We start from the raw sequence: 21,427 nt of genomic DNA on the forward strand, positions 1-21,427 counted from the left end.
AAGAAAATTCAAAATGAAAAAAAGAGGATAAAATTCATTAATACAGCCACTAAGCACTGTGGAGTGTGTGTGGTACTACTGATTTTAGCAAATAACTAATCTCCTTTTCCCCGTCTTCCATTCACCCTCTTGGATCAGCGTCACTTTCTCTTCAACATTCTACATACATACACCTACCTTCTGCTAAAATGAAAATAAACAATTATTATTATTATTATTATTATTATTATTATATTCATATTGATATTGATTTACACTGAAATATTTAAAGCCTAGATCGGCATCATCATCGTGTTCCTCTGTCTTCTCCGCAATCGCAACCCTAAATTCAGATCAGATCTCACATCCTCCTCCATCCATGGCCATGGCGTCGAGAAAGCATCGCAGTCGTGAAATGCTCTTCGACTCCGTCATCGCCCTCGTCATCATCCTCGTCGCCTGCGTCGATTTCTGCGACGGCGCCACCGTCGTGGACGTCTACCGCCTCATCCAGTACGACATGTCCGGCGTTCCCTTCGGATCTCGCCTTGCTAGCCTCAACCACCACGCTGCTTCTCTCCACTTCTCACCGCACGCCGATCTCTCTCGCACTGTCCTCCTCATACCTCTCCGTGAACTCAACATGTCCTTCGTCCAAGGTTCTTCTTCTATTTGATTTTTGCTTATTGCTTTCATTTTGTGTTGATTGTGCTGAGAATTAACTGTTGTGTGTAACGTAATTGGGAATTATGCAAGTTATAGAAAGTGTTTCGAAACTGCAAAAACGTTATTGCAGTGTCTCCGATTGTGATTCCAACTTTCTCAATTTCAGTGTGGTAATAATTGATTAGGAGCACTGGAAATTTTCCGTGGATTGGTAATTGGATTAGGGATTTGGCTTCTTTAAGTGTAGGGTGGAGAGTGAAGTGTTGTGTTACAACCTTCAAGATTGTGATTGAGTACATGTTCATGTATCACAAATTATGAGATTGTTATAATTCAACAAGTGACATTACTTGCACTGTGCACTTCAGAAGGGAATAGAGATATGTGCCTCGAGTGATATGAGTGCTTATATAGACATTTTCCGTAGAGGTGAAAGGCATTTATTCACTGTCATTATGGGGGAAGAGGGATTTCTATTTTTACCATCTACAGATGAAGTCATGTAGCATGATCACAACTAGTGCGGGTTTAAGTGTGTGAATAGTGGTTATTGATGATTGACATGTGGTATTGGGTTTTGAGCTTAATCAGTTTGTTGGGCCTAAAAACCAGTCTGCAACTGGGATAAAATTGAATACGAATTATAGAATTACGAGTTCAAATAGTATTACAAAAACATAATCTATTTCTGCTTTTCTCAGAAGTATATAAAGAAGGAGTGTTAAAATTTAGAAATTCATCAATGGACTTGTGATGAGAATCTAAGAGCGGGTAGCCGAGATATGAATGATGTTTAATCAGTTCAGATGTCTCATTTCCATCCTCTAGGTAGGATTTTTCTTTTTGTTCCATCTCTCATGCCCACTTTCTTGCTCCTCCAGCCACCACCCTCCACCCCCACTCAGCCATCACCTCTATATTATTCCTCTCTTTTTATCTCTATTTTAACTTTAGCCATCTCTTTTTTCCGCTCCCTCTCCTCCTTACCACCTCCATCAGACTATGACTTCAGTCTCCACAACACTTCGTTTTGGTGCGGCTGAGCCACTTATTCTGTTATTGACCTTCCTCGCGACAGTTTTGGCACAGTCGGTGGGGTCAGCGAAGAAAAAGAAAAGGATGACATATAATGAGAGTATTAGCTAGAGGCTTAGTTTGGATGTTAAGTCTGTTAGAGGAGGTTTTTTTAACATTTCTTTGCTTGTTTCTATTTTGATGTTTTGTTGGGTTGAGGCCTTGAGGGTTTGTGAGCAACAAGCTCTTTGTAGTGTTTAATTCTGTAGCATCGTGGTATTGCTCATTTGTACTATTCATATGGGGTTCGTCCTCTATCCCTGTCATTTGGTTGCCCTAGTGGCTTTAAAGTCATCCTTGACAAAATAAAAAACCAGTTAAGATGTCTAACATATAGTAGTGCGACTGGAAGCTCGCACACAGGGGTAAAGCAACTGAGTGTCTATGTTGTAGGTATCAGGTTTGAAGTGCGCATGTTCAGGAGAGGTTATATTATTACTGTATTTGTGAATTTACAAGTTGGTTGCTGTTTTTGTCCTAACCCAACATTATTGGTTCTAGCCGAACTCTGAAAATAGTCTTTCACAGGTTATACTGTTTTTGTGTACTTCCCTATTTGAATGCTTAGCATTTCTTGTCCTTGTCATTTACATTTATCATTGTTTGATGGATGTAGTTTGTCTCACGCTTATAAATTTAACAAGATCAAAATTTGACATATCTACGATTTGGCAGAATATATTGCTGAAAGCAAGCCTCTAGGGGGTTTAATATTTTTGCTGCCCCAGATGTTTCGTTTTGAAAACAAAGGTGGCACGAGAGGTAGTCATCAAGATGGGAGTAAAGAGCTGCTGAAGAATGCGTTGGATGAACTTGAACAAAGACTTATACACACCAACTTACCTGTGAGTAAATTTCAAACAGCTTCTCCTATATCCAGATTGTTGTCATATTTTTCTCTTTTGGATTTAATAAAAAATAAAGTTTTGGTATATAGTAGCGAGGTAGTGCAAGTTAACTGTTTAGTTCATGAATTATAATTTCTTCCTCTAAAGTATCATTATGTTTTTTTCCCACTAATGTCGTCGAGTTGTATTATACCTTTAAAGTAATTTATACAGTATGTTAACTCAGTGAGATGTATTCGCTAAACATATAATTAATTTTACCTATTGTTTTCTATCATCAATTTGTTTGAGGAAGGGAAATTGGCCTTTGTATGTGTCTGAACTCCCAACAATTGGCCTTGTAAACTTATTTTAATTTTTAATTACAAATGTCATTACGTTCATGCAGTAGTAGTACACAGACCTTCCATCACTTACAGTAGATGACTTATTTAATTATTACTTTTTACGTACAAATTGCGGTACGATAGACCTGGTTCAGAAACAAAGAAAGAATGAGTTTTATTACTAAATCCCTAATTCCCTATATGTTCCTCGATGTGGAGTAGTATTAAGAACAGGGTAGCAAGACAGAAAGAATAGGACTCTCCAATAACTGCCCACTCAGTACAGCCGATGCGCTCTCTCCCTTTCACATCTCACTCTCTAACCAACTCCTAACTAACTATTACACTAAGGGGCTTGCCTGTCACGATAGATGATTTACAAACTTATTTTTGATATGTTCCACTTTTGCTATGCTTCTCCAGCCGGCTTTGTGTGTTTGGACTTTGGATGCATTTTAGGTCCTTGGATGATCGCTTAGTGCTGAGAGATACTTACAAAATTGGCATGTTTTCTTATTTCTATTTTCTATCCTAGGTTTAGTCCTCTAGCACCATTTCTGTAGCTTATGGTTATTCCCAATGTTTGCTCTCTAAACAATGCATTACAGAAGCAATATACTACTGAAATTGATTCTCAATTAATTTGAAGACCTTTGTCATCGTGCTGCGAATTATGATGTGTGTGTGTGTGTGTGTGACTGGGTGCACACGCACACATGTGAGAAAGAAAAGAAACACTTCTATGCTATGAACTGCATTATTCTTCCATATATTGATGTTTTGTCAAATTTATCAAAAGAAAAAAAAAATCATTGAATTATGGTGCTGTATCTTGTTGCAGTATCCTGTTTATTTTGCTTTTGAGGACGATCACATTGATGCTGTGTTGACTGATATCAAGAAAAATGATGCCACTGGTCAACCTGCTACTGCAACTACTGGCGGGTGAGTTTAATTCAGTGGATAAAGCTTTCGTTAAACAAAATTTGAGGAATTCTCTGGACGGTCGAGATGAATGATATTGGAATTTTAACTTGATTCCTTGGATATTATATAGTGAATAATCTTATATATTTCCAACTTCTGGGTGTTAGATCTTGCTTCGTTTAATACCTTCTGTTCTATTTGTTTTTATCATGCTTCAGTTTAGTTATCTACTGTCTTCACAGTTGCTGCTTTTCTTTTATTTTCTGTTTTTTCTTACTTGTATTTTCTTTCTGTAGTAAATTAGTTCACCCGTATTGTATTGCCAAATTAATTTTTTCATTTGGAAGTGATGTTTAAAACTATTTCTTTCTACTTTTTTTTTGGTGATACTGCAGATACAAATTTGTTGTTTCAGCTCTGGAACCAAAGAAAGTTGCATCTCCACCCATTACTAATATTCAGGTGTTTGATCAACCTTCGTTTTAAGATATACTATGTCTTTGACAGTCTTGGGTGATGGGTATTTAATTTTTTTAGACTAACAGTAGCTTTGAAACTGTAAGCTTTTACACATCATTTTGAGCTTCTCTGAAATCAAGTTGATATTTTATTTCATGCTAAAACCTCTGAAAAATGCATATAAACTCATACCCATATTTCATAATAAATAATTCAGTACAGCACGAGTTATCATCAATGAGGTTAACAAGTTATGTGGACCTCAAAGTTGACTCAATACAACAAGGATCCCAAACATTTGAATGATTCATAGCAAAAGGAAATTAGGGATTGAACTATGGATATCTTTCCCAAGTTGATGACCCATAAGATTGGACAAGCTTGAAGCCATGTTCTATAATTTTGCAAGGCTAGGATGACCCAGTTAAGCATGTGTTAGGAGAGGGGTGTCTTTGGTGCAAATATGAGGATAGCTGGAGAGCTGGTAGAGGCCACTTGCGTTCAGTTCCAATTATCCAATTGATCTCCAGCCCTATATGACAATAGAATAGTGATGACACAATGGGTAGAGAGCTAAGTGATAAGTAAAAAGCTAGCTAAATGGGGAGCCGAAAACCTAAAGCACTAGAAGACGAGCTACAAGCTCAAAAAGTGGCCAAGCAAGGCCAGAATATGCTTTAATTCTCACTTATGACTGTTGTGCAACAAATGATGATAAAAAAGAAGCCTCCATGGCCGCCACACGCAGTTGGTATGGCAGCGAAGGAAAATAGCATGCAAGGTTGCATCTCAATTTTGGTGGGCCTGAGATTCTGGGATCTTGTAGACTGGTGGACTGCGGTTCTGATGGTAGTGGTATTGTCTGAAAAGTTGCCAGAAATTTCGTGGGAATTTTTTTTTTTCCAGTGGGGGCAGATGGTTATAGTGGCCATTGGAGAAAGAAACTGGTCTGGCTAGAAGGATAGCGCGGCCATGGAGATCAGAAGCCGTAAATGAGACATGGTTTCTGCAAAAAGTACCACAGCAGTGGGTCCACTGGTTTGTCATGGATTAGGGTTTCCTTTCATTAGATTCTACATAGGTTATTCATGGATTAAGGTTGCCTTTTGTTAGATTCTCATTAATCCTCTGATTCCTGTCATACCTACTAATTGGTGCACTTGAGATGCTCTACATGCTATGTTGAGAGAAAAGGGAAAAGAAGAATATGAGAGACATTGAATGAATTTTGTGTGCCTAAATGATTAAGCAGAACTACAATACACAAACTGAACAATAATAATAACAAAGTCTGTGTTAGGCACACTGACCAGGTGTCAAGCGCACTGGAGCACTTGATCCATTTCAAAGGAGCGGGCCCAAAGATATGGAGAGTATATTCTAGGAGGGCTAAGAAAAGGAATACAATGTAACTGCCTAACAGAATAGAGAGAGGGGTTGATTGTACTAACCACAGAATATAAGGAGAGTAAGGGTGAGGTAGAGAGGTATCTTGGATTATTCATAGCTGTAATGTTGAGTAGGGAGCATTAGCTTCCTATAGGAGCCTAGCTCTGGGCAGAATCTAGGATCTCTTCCTTCTCTGTAACTTTCTATTGACATCAATAAGCAATCATAGTTGTTTCTATTTCAGTACATTACCTTTTCTGCATACATTGTTAGCTGGGATCCTAACAGTCTGCAGTTACCGTAATTACCATGATTCTGCTTAGTATATACAGTAGCCTATGTACACTGTATACATGTATTTCGAAACATCTATGATAACTATATTGTTAATCACAAACGTTTTGAGATCTATGCGTTTTGGGTAGAACTCGTGTGGATATTGGATTTATCTTTTATATGGCTGCAGGGATGGTTGGCAGGATTGAAGACAGATGATGATGCTCATCAGTTACCCACCATTGCGATAGTGGCATCATATGACACCTTTGGGGCTGCTCCTGTATGTTTGTTTTAACTCCACTTATAAAATCTAACTGTATGGAATGTATGATTGTGTTAAAATATCTATAATTGTAGGCACTATCAATGGGAAGCGATAGTAATGGAAGTGGTATTGTGGCTCTTCTTGAAGTAGCTAGGTTGTTTTCTCTCTTATATTCTAATCCAAAGACACGAGGACAGTACAATCTACTGTTCGGGCTAACATCTGGTGGGCCATACAACTACAATGGAACATTTAAGGTGATATATCCTGTTTTGAAATTCAATTTAGTTTTTTCTCCTGATTGACCTGTAATATGTAGTAAGCCTTCCCTTTTTATATTTTTGTAACATAATCCAACATCTTCCAGTGGCTTCGGAGCTTTGATCAACGTCTACGTGAGAGCATTGACTATGCTATTTGCTTAGATAGTATCGGCTCATGGGAAAATGATCTGTGGATTCATGTATCCAAGCCTCCAGAAAATGCCTATATTAAGCAAATTCATGAAGTAAGTGAAATATGTCTGTGGTGTGGACTTTACCAAAATGGATTGACTTGCAATTTTGTCTTAATGACTTTTAATGGCGAATATTGCTGTAGGATTTTTCAACTGTTGCAGGAGAGTTAGGCTTTAACGTGAATCTGAAGCATAAGAAAATAAACATTTCTAATCCCCGAGTAAGTCAAATTATTAGTTTCAGTTTCACTTGCATAGCTATTTGGCTGTTTTTATTCGGCTTTTGTTCAATCTAACGTGGCTGTAATTTCAGACAATTGTCATCCCTGTCCCACTCATTTTGTGAACATGCACTGGGTACCTAATGTGGTTTACATGTTTATGCAATAATGCAAACACAAAACTTTGAGGTGTCTGTTCTAATTTTCATTTTAATCTGACATCTAATCATCCTCTTATTTCTTTTGTTGTTGCTTCATTCATGAGATCCTTCAAACCTGGTTCTTGAAAGAAATATGTTAATGACATACGATTGAATCTACAACTACATATAGGTTGCAACTTCCTGCCTCTAGTGATATCATTTGCTTCATCTCTTGTTGAGATATTTCTTGATAGCAACTAGCAAACATGTGCTTTCTACATTTTTTGTCTAAAATACTTCTTCTAGAGTTTGGTATTGAAGCTAGTCATCTGGTGTAGGTAGCTTGGGAACATGAACAATTTTCAAGGCTGAGAGTTACTGCTGCTACCCTCTCTGAACTTTCTACTGCACCTGAATTGCTAGAAAGGACTGGTGGTTTGGTTGACAGCAGGTACATCTTTCATCTTTGGACCTAAATGCTAGAAATTTATTATTTCTACACGTGTTTGCTGAGATCTCTATTCTGCAGGCATTTTGTCAATGAGGATGCAGTTGTCAGAAGTGTGAAGTTGATTGCGGAGAGTCTTGCGGTAAGATCAACTTTACCTAAAAAAAAGACAATAAATTTGCCAAAAATGAAAGAATGGGAATGTATCATGCTGACTGATAGGATGAACAGTGCTCGTGAACAGTAGCAGTTAGAAAGTTATTATTTAATTATTTGTTGGGGTAGTTATTGGGTTAGTTATTATTAGTTATTTACATCAGTTTATGTTAGTTATGTTCTATCAAAACTGCCTAGGGGTGGTTATTAAATTTCTGGTTATAAATAGGAGTTGTGGCTGTTAGTTTAGACATTCAGAAATTGGGTGGTTGTCTTAGGGAGAGACTGGACTCTCAAAATTCCAGAATCTGTAGGAGAGAACTGGCTCTCGAACACCAGTACTTCCATAATTATTCTGTAATAAATTCTGTTCTTATCAATTTGGTATCAGAGCACCATCCAGGTGCTGTGGTGCAACTGAATCTTGAAGAAATGGAGAAGACAGCAATTACGAAGAGGGAAGGTAAGGCGTTTCCAACCTTTGATGGTAAAGAGGCCTACTGGTGGTTGATCAAAGTGCAGCAGCACTCTGAGGCCATGGAAATGGCTGAAGAGAAGAAGTTCTCGGAGGCTGAGATGGCTTTGACCGGAGATGCTTTCTTCTGGTGGTATTTCTGGAAAAGAAGCAACCAGAATGCAAAATGGTGGGATTTTGTGAAGGCTTTACTGAAGAAATTCCAACCAGAAATGGATCCTGACATACCAGTGTATGTTCAAGATTCTGAGGAAGAAGAAAGCCCGAGAACGTATGCTGTTTTGAGGAATGGAAGAGAGGGTCATTCGATGGAAGAAAATCCAGAGATAAAAGTTGATTCTGTTAATTCAATGGATAAAGGTTTTCTTTCAATGGAGAATCAAAAGGAACCAGGAAAGAAGGACTTCGGGGTTCCCTTTCTTGGTGAAACAGAGGTACCATTGATGGTGAATTGGTGGCCAGAGAAGAGTGATGCCCTACAATTGCAGAAAACTTGGAGCACTTCAATGGTGGAGAAAAACTTAGCCTTTGAGATGCAGAGGATCAAACTTGAAACAATACTTGCAAGAAGTGCGAGGCTAAATAACAGAGTTCGACGGACGCAACCAACCAAGGTGCTGATCAGGCGGCCACCGCCAAAGCCACCAGATTCAAGTTTCCTTTGTGTAAGAACAGTTGTGAATTTGTGGGCAGAGTGCAAGAAGCTTTTATAAAGGCTTCCTTCGTGTGAGAATAATTGGGAAAAATGTGGCCATAGTGCAAGAAACTTTTCCGGATTATCACCTTGGGGACAAGGTGGATCTTTAGGGCGGGGTATTGATAGGATGAACAGTGCTCGTGAACAGTAGCAGTTAGAAAGTTATTATTTAATTATTTGTTGGGGTAGTTATTGGGTTAGTTATTATTAGTTATTTACATCAGTTTATGTTAGTTATGTTCTATCAAAACTGCCTAGGGGTGGTTATTAAATTTCTGGTTATAAATAGGAGTTGTGGCTGTTAGTTTAGACATTCAGAAATTGGGTGGTTGTCTTAGGGAGAGACTGGACTCTCAAAATTCCAGAATCTGTAGGAGAGAACTGGCTCTCGAACACCAGTACTTCCATAATTATTCTGTAATAAATTCTGTTCTTATCAATTTTAAATTGATAGAAACAGAATATTAAGGAATAATTATACAAATTCTGGATGTTCAAGAGCCAGTCCTCTCCTAGTAATTCTGGAATTCGAGAGCCAGACCTCTCCCCCTAAACTCACAACTTCTGAATGAAACAAATAAACAAACACAACCCCTATTTAATAACCACCCCTAGACAGTTACAACCAGACACAACTAGCAAATAATAACTGACCCAATTTAAATAAAAATAACCCCTAACTGCTACTGCTGGGTGCAACTGCTACAGCAGGCACTGTTCACGAGCACTGTTCACACAGTGCCCTATCAATACCCCGCCCTAAAAGATCCACCTTGTCCCCAAGGTGGTAATCCGGAAAGTTTCTTTGCACTCTGCCCACAGATTCGCAACTGTTCTTACACAAGGGAAGGCAGAGTCTGATGGCTTTGCCGGAGGTCGTTTGGTGGTTGCCAAATGGCATGGAAGACAGCCCAAGGTGTTGGGATCACCGACAAAGAGGTCTGGTGGCTTAGCCGGCGGACGATTGACGGTCACTGTCTTGCAAAGGAGTAAGTCCGGCGGTTTCCGCGGTGGCCTCCTCTCCACATCGAACTCTAAATCAGCATTTTGGGCCCCAGCGGTGAATTCCCCCTTTTGAAGGTCACACTCTTGGGTTCCTTCCATTGAAGAACCATTCTGCCACTGCCGGTAGGAAGCGATGATAGTCGTTCCATCTTTCTCCCCCTTCTCTGTCAACATGCAAACTGTCAGGGCGATCGATTGACTCTGTGACGCCACCGTTGCAACCTCCTCTTCTCTTCGTGACGCTTCCGCTGCGGTGTGTTCCGTTGCCGCTTCGTACGAGTCTTTCTCCATCACTTCTGTCTCAGACTTCTCCTGCAGAAGTGGCTTTTTCCTCAGATCTCGCTTGATCTCCATGCCGCTCCTGATCTTCCACTTCCTTACTTTAGCCAGCACCTTCATCGGCTGCGTTCGCTGGATTCCGAGATTCAGCCTAGAACTCGTTCTTGAAATCACACGTATGAAATTGTTTTGCCTCCATTCTTGATATTCCTTGTTTCTTCTCTCATCTTCCTTTATCTGACGTGCAATTTCCTCTCTACAATCTGCGATCTCCTTTTTCATTTGTCTAAGAAGGTCAATTGATTCCAGTGACAATGAATGCCTCATGGAATCTTCTCTTTTCTTTCCAGCCTTACTTCCCCACTTGTATCTTGTCTCCTTCTCCATTTCTTCTCAATTCAATTGCACCACAGCACCTGGATGGTGCTCTGATACCAAATTGATAGAAACAGAATATTAAGGAATAATTATACAAATTCTGGATGTTCAAGAGCCAGTCCTCTCCTAGTAATTCTGGAATTCGAGAGCCAGACCTCTCCCCCTAAACTCACAACTTCTGAATGAAACAAATAAACAAACACAACCCCTATTTAATAACCACCCCTAGACAGTTACAACCAGACACAACTAGCAAATAATAACTGACCCAATTTAAATAAAAATAACCCCTAACTGCTACTGCTGGGTGCAACTGCTACAGCAGGCACTGTTCACGAGCACTGTTCACGAGCACTGTTCACGAGCACTGTTCACACAGTGCCCTATCACTGACCATGTGCTTTTCCCCTATCATTTGACATAAGAGACTTAGAGGGAATGTTTTGATGTTTTTTTTGTCCTGGACACTTATTCTTAATTTGCTTGGAGAATTCAGTTTGTTGACTTGATTTTGTTTGATACAGTTAGAGACTTTTGAGTATATTTCTCTATTGATAACAAAACTACTGTTTTTTTGTGTATCATATTGAATTCAAGATTGCATGGTAGATGCTTTTGATGTATATACTTGCTGTGATACATCTTTTTTGATGTTTGGCATTTATGATGTAACTGCAAACATGGTGGCATTAGTCTGCTCCATTATGGTTAAGGAAAATGATGTTCAGCTAGAATTAATTTGACCATTGAATCAAACTATTTAGCCGTAGCTCTAGTCTCTGATATTTCTCAACACATATAATGTCATAGATGTGGTTGATGGTGTTTAATATCATAAAAAATGATTTTTGAAATTGGGCGTGCTCATATCATTTCTATTCTTGGCATTCCTCAATGAAGACAGTCCCTGATTTCATGTGTTTTTATTTTTTGTTGGCTATTGCAAACTGGCTTATTTGGCAACACATTAGTAAGATAGTTGAATAGATGTAACAGTTCTGCTCTTAATAAGTATCTTCTGTTCTTAAAGAATAGCCATAAAGAAAAGTTACTTCTTAGATATATATTGTATGTCCAGTATATTTTTGACGTGAAATGTACTAATAATATTAATCATATATTTGTTTCACTAAGCCAATTTTCTTATAATAAACAGTCTTCTGAACTACTTCCTGCAGAGACATATTTATGGACATCGAGGAAAGAACATCAATATCTTTGCAGACAACAGTAACTTGGCTGTTAATCCTTCTTATGTTAGATCATGGTTAGATGTTTTGTCCCAAACACCTCGAGTGGCACCATTTTTCTCCAAAGATGATCCTTTAGTCATGGCACTGAAAAAGGTACTGTTGCATGCTGGATTATTGTGCTGTGTAAAGTTCTTATAATAGCTTTTGCTTTGGTCTCAAGTTTAGGATTACCCCTGATAGGATGAATATGGTGATGGATTTGCTAAGGGAATGTTTGTAGCAATGCTAGAATTTCTGCGGCTTGTGTTTTCGGTTGATAGGGGATTATATTTTGCTTTGAGCTTATGTTCTATGTGCAAATATTGTCTTAAATGTTTTTGTAATAAAGGGGGGAAAAATACCATATACATTTAAACTAGTAAATTATATTGAAGCAAATAGGATTGGAGTTGAGGAGTTCAGGGTTTCTTATGACTCATTCTTTTGTACAACAACAGCAACAACTAAGTCTTTTCTCATCAGGTGGTGTTGGCAATATGGATCAAACATATTTAATGATAGACCATTTAAATATAAATATCTTTCAATGGTTTGATCTTATTCTATAATTTTTCTTGGTCTCCCCTTACCTTTTTGGACTATTCTCCATCGACTTCCCTTATCAATGTTTTCTCCACGTACACTCAAATCACCAGAGACAAAAGTCTTGGTTCTTGTTTACTCACATTTGTTCTACTTGATTGTAGGAATTAGAAGATCATACTGATGAAGTAAATCTTCAACGAGAAGTGCTAGATGGGGTGTTCACTTTCTACGATTCAACTAGGGCAAAGCTGAACATTTATCAGGTTTTTGAAGTTTTTTTTATATCTTTGCACCTTGTTCTGTTTACAAAGATAGCCATTTGACTTTTTCTCTTTTCCCCATGTCAAGCAGCTGAATCGACTTGGATTTTCCTTAAACGATCTCCAGTTTATTCAGTTTGCTTTGGGTGAAACATTTTTTTGGGTTTCAAGTTTCAACAGACATGTTTTTCATTGTTTTTTATCCCCAAGGACGTCATTTCCAAGTTTTCACAAAATAAAAATGTGTCCTATTTTCAATTGTTTTACTTTTGGCCTACTAATTAATCTATTGCCTCCAAAGTAATTGTTTTATGGTTTTTCAGGTTGCGAGCGTTGCTTTTGACTTGTTGTTGCTTATAGTATTGGGGTCGTACTTGATTGTGCTCTTCACTTTCTTGTTCATCACAACTAGGGTATTTACTTATTATCTAACATCCCTTGTAAACTTTAGATAGCTCTTGTTTCTGCACTAAGACTTGGTGATGCTGTTTGACAGGGTCTTGATGATCTAATCAGTTTGTTTCGGCGGCCTCCTTCTAGAAAAGTGAAAACTGCATAGTGACAGGCAGGATTTCGCTCTGAGGTTTAGTTCAGAAGTTTTAATTTTGAAGGAAAAAGTAGTGTCTTAGGGTGAAAGTTCGTAAGGAAAATCTCTGTAGCGGATCGGATTTCATTCTTCATTTGGTTTAAGTTGGTCGCTTTAGTGGTTAAGAACAGTAAATGTTCATTTTTGGCTGCTTTAAATTAAGGACGCCAAAATTTTGACAGTCTTTTTTTCCCGCTTATTTGGCGCGATTTTGTAGATAGAAAGAATGGTTGCTAGAGCATGCATGTGAACTAATCTGACCACGGGTTGCTATAAGCTGAGGCTTCTGGGTACTTGGATCGGGCTCAATAAAAAAGATTGATTCAGTTAATTTATCAAATAGAAATCTGCTGCTTAGTTTTATAAATAGATTTTGCATGAGGTTGCTATTTGAGCACAATTACTTCTCGAGTTCAGATATTTGGTTCTTGCCAAATACCCGAACTAAGCAAAATAATTGTATTTTTTTACAGCAATACTATTTTGTACGAATAAAAATTGTTTTGAAGATCAATACAAGAACGTGTAAGCACCTAAAATTACATATATATTATGAATTACTTTTTGTATCAATAAGGATTTCAGTTTGGTTTTTTTTAATGAGTAGATGTTATAAATTTGAATTAGCCAAGTTAGATCATGCATTTGTCTTAAAGGCGTCTCTGAATATCTAAGCTCCAAGGATAAAGATGCTATGAAAAAAAACCAGCTTGTTGAGTTTGATTTTTTATGCTCAATCAAACATCAAAAAATGATTGGTCATATAGGTAATATGTCATGTTCCAATTACCAAACATTATCATAGAGTTCCATTTAAGACAATGACCCCATAATGTTCTCAATTGGAGTGAGTTATGATATGTTAACACCTCACTTTCTCTAACATTTCATTTTCACTTATTTTCTCTTTCTATCTCTCTTCTTTTACTATCATATCACTTATCATATCTCTCAATTATAGCATTAAGGGGACAGTGCAATGAGGGAAATCGACTAGGAACGCGATGTCTTCCCCCAAAAAATCTCTCATCTCTCTCCACCAGGTGGAGGTGAAGAGGTGTCAAAGAAACATTTTTTTTATCTCAATTGCGTTTACGTCTGATGATGCGATATGCTGTGATTGCTTGAAGTGGCAAGTATTAAAAGAATGCTTGTAGATATGAAGTGTGAAGAGACTTGAAGTGAAAGAATATGGTAGAAGGCCAAATTAGTTATAAGGCCCATTTAACTATAACTATTTAGTTTTTTAAATTCAATGTTATTTCGTTTAATTCCATTCTAGCAAGGTCTTTTATGAGGATGTAGTGACATGTAGAGACCAAATATTGTATAAATATTGTATTCCCTTTTCATTATGAAATTAACAAGAAAATTGATCAAAGTCTTCCTATTCTATTTTTTCTTAGAGCATCACCAATGGTAGTATCTAATGTTAAATACATACTCATATGAGTATCTATTACCATTGGAGTACATATTCAATTCCAACATGGCAAATATGAGTATGTGAGAATAGATACCCCACACTAAACTTGAAATGTGAGCTTGTATTTATTACAAGCACTTACAATTAATTAAAATGTAGTTAAATAATAAAATATACAAATGTGATGTTGATGGTGAGATCCAATATAGAAACTTTTAAGAGTTATTGGGTTAGAGTAAAAAGTTAGTAAAATGAGGTAGATGATGTGACATTATGGAAAATTGAAAAAATGATGTGTAGATATTTTAGTGAGTATGATGGATGTAGATGCTCTTAGTATATTTTCCTTGAAATCAGAACACTAAGATTTTTCATTAGGACTAAAAACGACCCCAAACATGTATAATTGTTCACCTAATAAATGATACCTAGAATAAGAACTCGAGACGGAATGAAGATCATGGTTGCTTTTAAACAATGTCATAATTGTTCAGTGTGATTTCACCTAGGTGTCCTTTACAATTCAAAGTTGCTTTGTATTCCATTACAATAGTTATATTTACTCAGAAAACAACATGAATTTCAATGAATGACAGTTTATAAATCTAGAAATTGACATCATGAACTCAAGCTTTAAAGACGGATTTTATTTAAATAAATTCTGTTCAAGTCATCAACCACCAAGTTTAGATAGAAACTTAATAAAAGGTAAACTTAATTTATAAAGAAGGCGCTGTTCTAGATCCTGCTACCAATAACCAAATAAAATCCTCTTTGCTCAGATTTTCCTTTGTCCCTCGTGAAAATGCCAGATACGAAATTGAACTATAGAGTAAAAGAACTTAACTAATCTGGCTGACAATTGGATCTGAAGTTCAACATTTTTATTTAATTTGATCGCGTCATTCAGTTGCCTTGCCTTTACGTCTGCTGCTACTGCCAGTTTCTAACAGGTAACAAATCATAGAATCAACATCATCCCCAAATATGCTGTAAGCCTCAATCGCTTGGAGGTAACTAAATCCCATTGATAGTAACATCTGCATGCTGCTACTAAGATCAGAACCATGCTCTTTGCCATGTTCCATCTTGAGATCAGTGCCAGATGATCCTGCTGCTTGAATCAATGCATAGTTAGCTCAATATTTCAAATTGTAGAAGCAAACACAGCTAGCATGGTCAAATTCTAAATTAAGAGAGGGAGGGGGGGACTTGGCATGAAATAGCCAGTAAAACTCTGAAGGTGATCAACATTTACTCAATTTCACATTTCATGCCATGTCATAGATAGGATCCCAAGTCCCAACTCAAGATATAATATACTTTTTTACGCTAAGAGACCAACAGTATGAGTGGGAGATACTCACTTGCTCCGGAAGATGATGGTTCAGCATTTGAGGTGGAGGACTCTATATGGCCAAGCTGTTGCTTAAATGTACCATCAGCAAGATACTCAGCTCGAGAAACTGCCATCACCATGCGTTCAATTTCCTTCTCTGTCAGCTCAAGATCAGAGTAAAATCGTCCCTCGGCTAAGAGTGCCTATTGAAAAAAAAAGATAGAAAATTATGTTACCATCAAATTTAAAAACGTTCACGCTATTACAATATAAAATACCAACATTATTGACATGTTGATCTTGTTGAGCTTTAATAGCAGCCTTGACTTGGTCTTTGTCAACATTACTCTGCATCACAAAAAACAAATGGACCATCAACCATAAATCATTACAACTCCAATACAATACGAATTTTAAAATTTTAGCTGGCAGTTAAACCTAACTTCTTGATGTTTCAATGTTTCATTAGAACATTAAAATAAATAAAAAGCATAACATAGGAGGGGGAATGATAGAATTAATAGAACGATAAGCACAACACTCACTCCACGAAGACAGCTGAACCCAAGCCCAGCACCAATTGTCAAACGCCGCGGGTCAACGAGAGAATTGTAATGATTCCCATGATGATAACTCAGCCGAACTGGCGGTGTATCAGTGTTATAGCTTCCATGAAAGATATTGATGGGTTCTGCAATAACAATTGATGTTATTGAATAGAAATGACCGCCTTCAAAGTTTCAGACAGATGCACACCTGTTGAATAGGAGTATATATGAATAGGACGATTATACATTTCACACATAGCTTGGATCTCAACATTGTTTCCGTAGACCTGTCAAAAAGGATGAACACACATAAATTGAAAAGGTACAATAGATATAAACACATTCTAACCAACAAAAACTATTTTTTCATATTAAAAATTATTATAAAGGAAATTAGGTACAGATGCATGGGATTTATGTCTGATATCAGAGGGAGTGAGTTACATGCACAATGAATAAATTAAAAATGTAATTTCATCTTCCTATATTTCAATTTAAAAACCGTGTTATAACCACCTTCACTTAAGTGGTCAGGGAAGCTTAAGATTAGGGTAGAGGTTACATATAGGTTTCTAGTCTTTGAGACAGCTCCTTAATGTAGCTAAAGTAAATATCATTTCAGGTGCCCAACACATGACATAGGCTATTTTCATATACCTATCCAAGAAAAAAATCGTCAACTATCATCCATGATCAAGGTTTTAAATTGCAGTCATAATCACGGTTGCCGTTACTGAGACTATCCTTGATACTATAGAAAATAGCAGGTAAATGTAGGCTTATGATGCCACAATTGTGGTCATGATGCAGCCCTTGAGAACTCCAAAACCATGATGTTGAGCCACAATTGCAGTCGCAGATATAATTCATGTATTACCTACATTACAAGCTCTAAGGCTATTATTTACTTCTAACAAACAAACATGAATCTATTTAAAACTGTGATTTCGAGATAGATAAAAAGTAACTTTGCAAAATGAGAAAAGGAACACTAAAGCACCACAAGACTGGAAAAGAACAACTTGAATAAAAGATAGAGAAATAAAGCAATGATATCCAAAAAACAAAAACATAAATGTTTGTTTTTCCATGAACCAAAAAAGTAACAGCTACCCAAACTATAATTTGACATACCTTATCTCTTCTCTTCCTCTTACAGTATGATGTGAAGCCTTCAGTTATAAATTGAGAAAAATGATCCCTCTCCTGCTCCTGAGGATATTAAAACACTTATACTTAATCCATTGAAATTCAATTAAACTGTACCAATGTATGTGCCCAAGAAACATCCAGCAGGTGTAATCATGCAGCTGAGCATACAACATATCAAAACACAAGACAGACTGACAAAATACTACTGAACCACCATAAATGTCATACACTGTATTTAGAAGTTAATTTAAATTGCAGGGATTTTTTTTTTTAAATAGAATCAGAGAGTCTACATGTTTAGATCAAAAGGAAAACAAGAACATGATGTAGAACAATAATCTAAGTTTAAAGAGTATGCGCCAATCTACATGTCTTGGCTGCAAACAAAAAATAAAGGAAATAAAAGAACTGGACTTGCTTGAATCGGTTTACTGGATCAGGATCAATATGCTTCGATAACACAAAAAAAATTCCATGGAATTGTGATTACAAAGCCAGTTTAGGAGGACTATTTTGGCCATATCTGTAGTTTCGGACTTCTCAACACACCCCTTAACACCCAAGGGTAGACATCTGGAGCGTGCAATTTGCAAGAATGATCATCTGCGTGGCCCATATATGAGTGGTCTCTAATAAACAGATCAAGGATAGACTCTGACTAAAAATCAGGTTAGACTTAGGCCTAACTCTTACCCCAAAAGTTAGGTTAGGAGTGATTCCGGCCATGTCTCTAGCCAATGTGGAACTTCACAACAGTGAGTTTAAGCTCTCATCTTGTCATTTTCTCCACTAGTGTAAATGTTACTACTGATCATGTTACTTATCACAACCAAATGGCAGTCCCCTGTTACACACATACACCAATTTCCAAAAACTTCAAATTTTCTTGATTTATAACATCTACTACTGCCTAGAGATTCCAGAATGCACAAAATAGAGTCTAGACACTAGAAATATTCAATATCCGAATATTAACTAAAACACCCTAAAACAAATATTCTGAAATCCGACTGATAAACTGACGAATGAATGAATCTTCATTGATATTTTGCAGAAACAATCCACACTATCCAGAATAGGTAGATTGGGTTTCCAATGTCCAGGCTATAGGTTCTGGGCCCTCCACTTTACAACTAATTTCAACACCTCTTACTCCACAATTCTCGACTATATATAATCAATATAATTTTCTCTGCCCCTCTAACTAACTCCCTAACAACTTCCTCAAACTAAGTTTGAACCACTACATTTACTGTATTTTGGCCTCATCTGTCGTAGGCCCAAAGGCCTTCCTTCTAATATAGACCTTTTTTATCAGAGATCTTCTGTCACCCACATTTTAAGCCTATAACTATGAAAGGTTTTGGAAACACCTGGTTGGAGTTTACCTAAATAAGTAATGAGAAATTTATTGAGAGAAGAGAACTAAATCTTTCAGATCCGATGTTGTTCGTTTGTTATGACTGAAAACCGTAGACATCAAATCAGATTCAGGTAAAATGAATATTCAGAGAAACTAATTAGAAATGCCCTTTCAGTTCAGGTAATGAAGCAGGTAAAGAATGAATATTTGCCAAAATAAGCATAAATACATTGTTACCATACCATATAATCAATGCACATCTGTCTGACCAAATCATACAACTCAGAGTCCCCGTACACCTGATCTGCAGCAGCACGGAAAAGACAATTTCCATCCTCCATCATTTTTTTTACTTCATAACCCTTTGCCCTTCTTATATCAATTTCAAACTGCCGCTCCCTTTCCTGGAATTGACATCTATATCACTTCAAAAGTCTAATAAAAATGATGTGATAAAGATTTTAATAAAAGTGTAGACAACCAAATTGCATCATCAAGGCGAACCTTCAACTTCAAACAGAGAAATCTAACAAACACGATAATATCCATAAACAAGGCATCAATACACAACCCAAAATAGAGCTCCGAGCATGATCAACCCCAAAGTACAAATGATCAACAATGACAAGCTTTATGCACAAAATAGACACCATTTCTGTATAACTTTGCGTCCATAACTGGGAACAAATGCTAAAGGGAGAGTTACATCATTGCTTAATTGCCCTGTTATTCTATTACAGCACAGAGGAATGGACTGAAACTATTTACCATGTTTCAAAATAGTCTCTTCTTCCCATCAACTACACAGTATGGCTGGCCTAACATACAATATTTGGTTACTTATGAAGACATGTGCAAAGTGCAATAATCAACTTACAAAATCATCATAAGAGGAAACAAAACACGGCTTCTGCTCGTCAGCACTATTGTACCCCTCACTTTCATTATGGGACCTGGGAGAAGAAGGTCGAGACCCAGCAGGGGAGGTCCTTGCTGAAACAACCGGCCACGCAGATGCTCTCCTAGAAGATCCTCCTACACAGCCCGAATTCGAAGCTGCCCCGGACACATTCCTCCTTGAATTCAAGTTAGCAGGGGAAGCAGGCTTTGGCGGCGGAACAGGAGGTGGCGGGCGGACACGACCCACCACCACAACCAGGGATGGAAGAAGGACCACCACTCGAACCCTCATTTTCTGAGGCAAGTCCTACTCTCAGTTCACTCAATCCTTTCACTACCTCCTCTCTAACATCACTCTCAACAACACTAGCAGCTACTTGGTCATCACTCAAACCATCATTGTTCTGCTCAATATGAAAACCACCCACCAAAGGGTCCTCAATTCTCCCCTTACAGTCACCACTCTCCGAAACCTCGCCGCCAACAACAACCACTCCCACCACCTCCTCTCCACTCTCCTCATCCCTGACCGAAACCTGCGGCGGCTCAGCCCGCGCTGAAGAAGACGAACCACGGTTGGGGTTGGAAGCAGAGGAAGAAGAACCCCTTTGAACCAAGACGCGAGTCATGTCACAGTTAGAGCAGTTAGGGTTTCAGAAAAAACCGTTGATGTTGTTGTTGGTGATTAAGTGTTGATCGGTTTATTGCGGGTTCTAGCTTTGGGTGCAGTGATGCCAATCCCTTGGATGAACGAGTCCTTCAGCTCATCGCACAACGATTTCTGCATTCCCTTGATAATTCTCATGAGACCCAATCACCCAAACCAAAATTTGTTTCAATTAACGAGAGCAAGATCAAGATCCTTCACGAGCACAACCTGCATATAAATTTGGCAGCGAAATCAAGGAAAACGCGCATTCTCTTTCTCTGAAAACGAGGAAAAATGGTGGAAATCGAGAACTGATGATTTGATTAGGGTTTTTGAACGAAGAAAGGAAACGAAACGAAATCAAGTGTGATTGTGTTTCGGTGGTGAGGGTGTGGGTGTGGAGAAGACAACGGCCACGTGACACTCAGTTTCTACAGATAACTGCACGTTATTAAAATTATTATTTTTCTATTTATAAATTAATATTACAAATTAATAAATAATATAAATATTGAAATAATTTTAACTTTTTGTAATGCTTACCAACAATTTCAGATGCCAACAACTTTCGTGTTTTCAAGCCACTTAAAACCCTGTTTTAAAGAATTTATTTGAGCTTATCTGATAGCATAAGTGTTTGTGTGCATGTTTAGCAAAGCTTCTGCAAATGCAAACAGTTGTTTTGAGCTTATTTTCATAAGCTACTCTGGATAGCTTATGAAACAGAGGTTATGCTTATATACAGCTTATTTTCAATTTATTTAAATAAACTTTTAAAAATAGCTTATGAATAAATGCTTATGTCATAAGCGCTTAATTAAGCTGTTTTCCAAACGGAGCCTAAGTAACATTACATAATGTCATAATCTAGTTCGTTTCAACTTAACCAAGCATCAGATTCTTCAATTGAAACAGCCTAGCCTGTATAACATTGGTGGCATTTGCTTGGCAAAGA

At 37.5% G+C, this 21,427-nt stretch overlaps 1 protein-coding gene and 1 pseudogene across 1 annotated transcript; one reads left to right on the top strand and one right to left on the bottom strand.

Moving 5' to 3' along the window:
* Positions 1–235: 235 nt before the first annotated feature.
* On the top strand, positions 236–13,426 carry LOC130747126 (uncharacterized). Its single transcript, XM_057599968.1, has 14 exons — positions 236–638; positions 2,395–2,564; positions 3,735–3,838; positions 4,216–4,282; positions 6,135–6,227; positions 6,305–6,469; positions 6,580–6,720; positions 6,813–6,890; positions 7,372–7,484; positions 7,563–7,623; positions 11,650–11,817; positions 12,411–12,512; positions 12,833–12,922; positions 13,006–13,426. Exons 1-14 carry the CDS (start codon positions 359–361, stop codon positions 13,066–13,068), a joined length of 1,695 nt encoding a protein of 564 aa, XP_057455951.1. The 5' UTR covers positions 236–358; the 3' UTR covers positions 13,069–13,426.
* Positions 13,427–15,142: 1,716 nt separating this feature from the next.
* LOC130747127 (OVARIAN TUMOR DOMAIN-containing deubiquitinating enzyme 6-like) lies at positions 15,143–20,885 on the bottom strand (annotated as a pseudogene).
* Between the last annotated feature and the right edge of the window lie 542 nt (positions 20,886–21,427).

Source organism: Lotus japonicus, chromosome 3, assembly GCF_012489685.1.
Source record: "Lotus japonicus ecotype B-129 chromosome 3, LjGifu_v1.2".
NCBI lineage: Eukaryota > Viridiplantae > Streptophyta > Magnoliopsida > Fabales > Fabaceae > Lotus > Lotus japonicus.

Bases quoted from the DNA above. Each gene is read 5' to 3' on its own strand.
- LOC130747126 (XM_057599968.1), top strand. From the start codon at position 359: ATGGCCATGGCGTCGAGAAAGCATCGCAGTCGTGAAATGCTCTTCGAC. The intron at 11,818-12,410 runs GTACTGTTGCAT...ACTTGATTGTAG, and splicing joins TAGTCATGGCACTGAAAAAG to GAATTAGAAGATCATACTGA. The intron at 12,923-13,005 runs GTATTTACTTAT...GCTGTTTGACAG, and splicing joins TCTTGTTCATCACAACTAGG to GGTCTTGATGATCTAATCAG.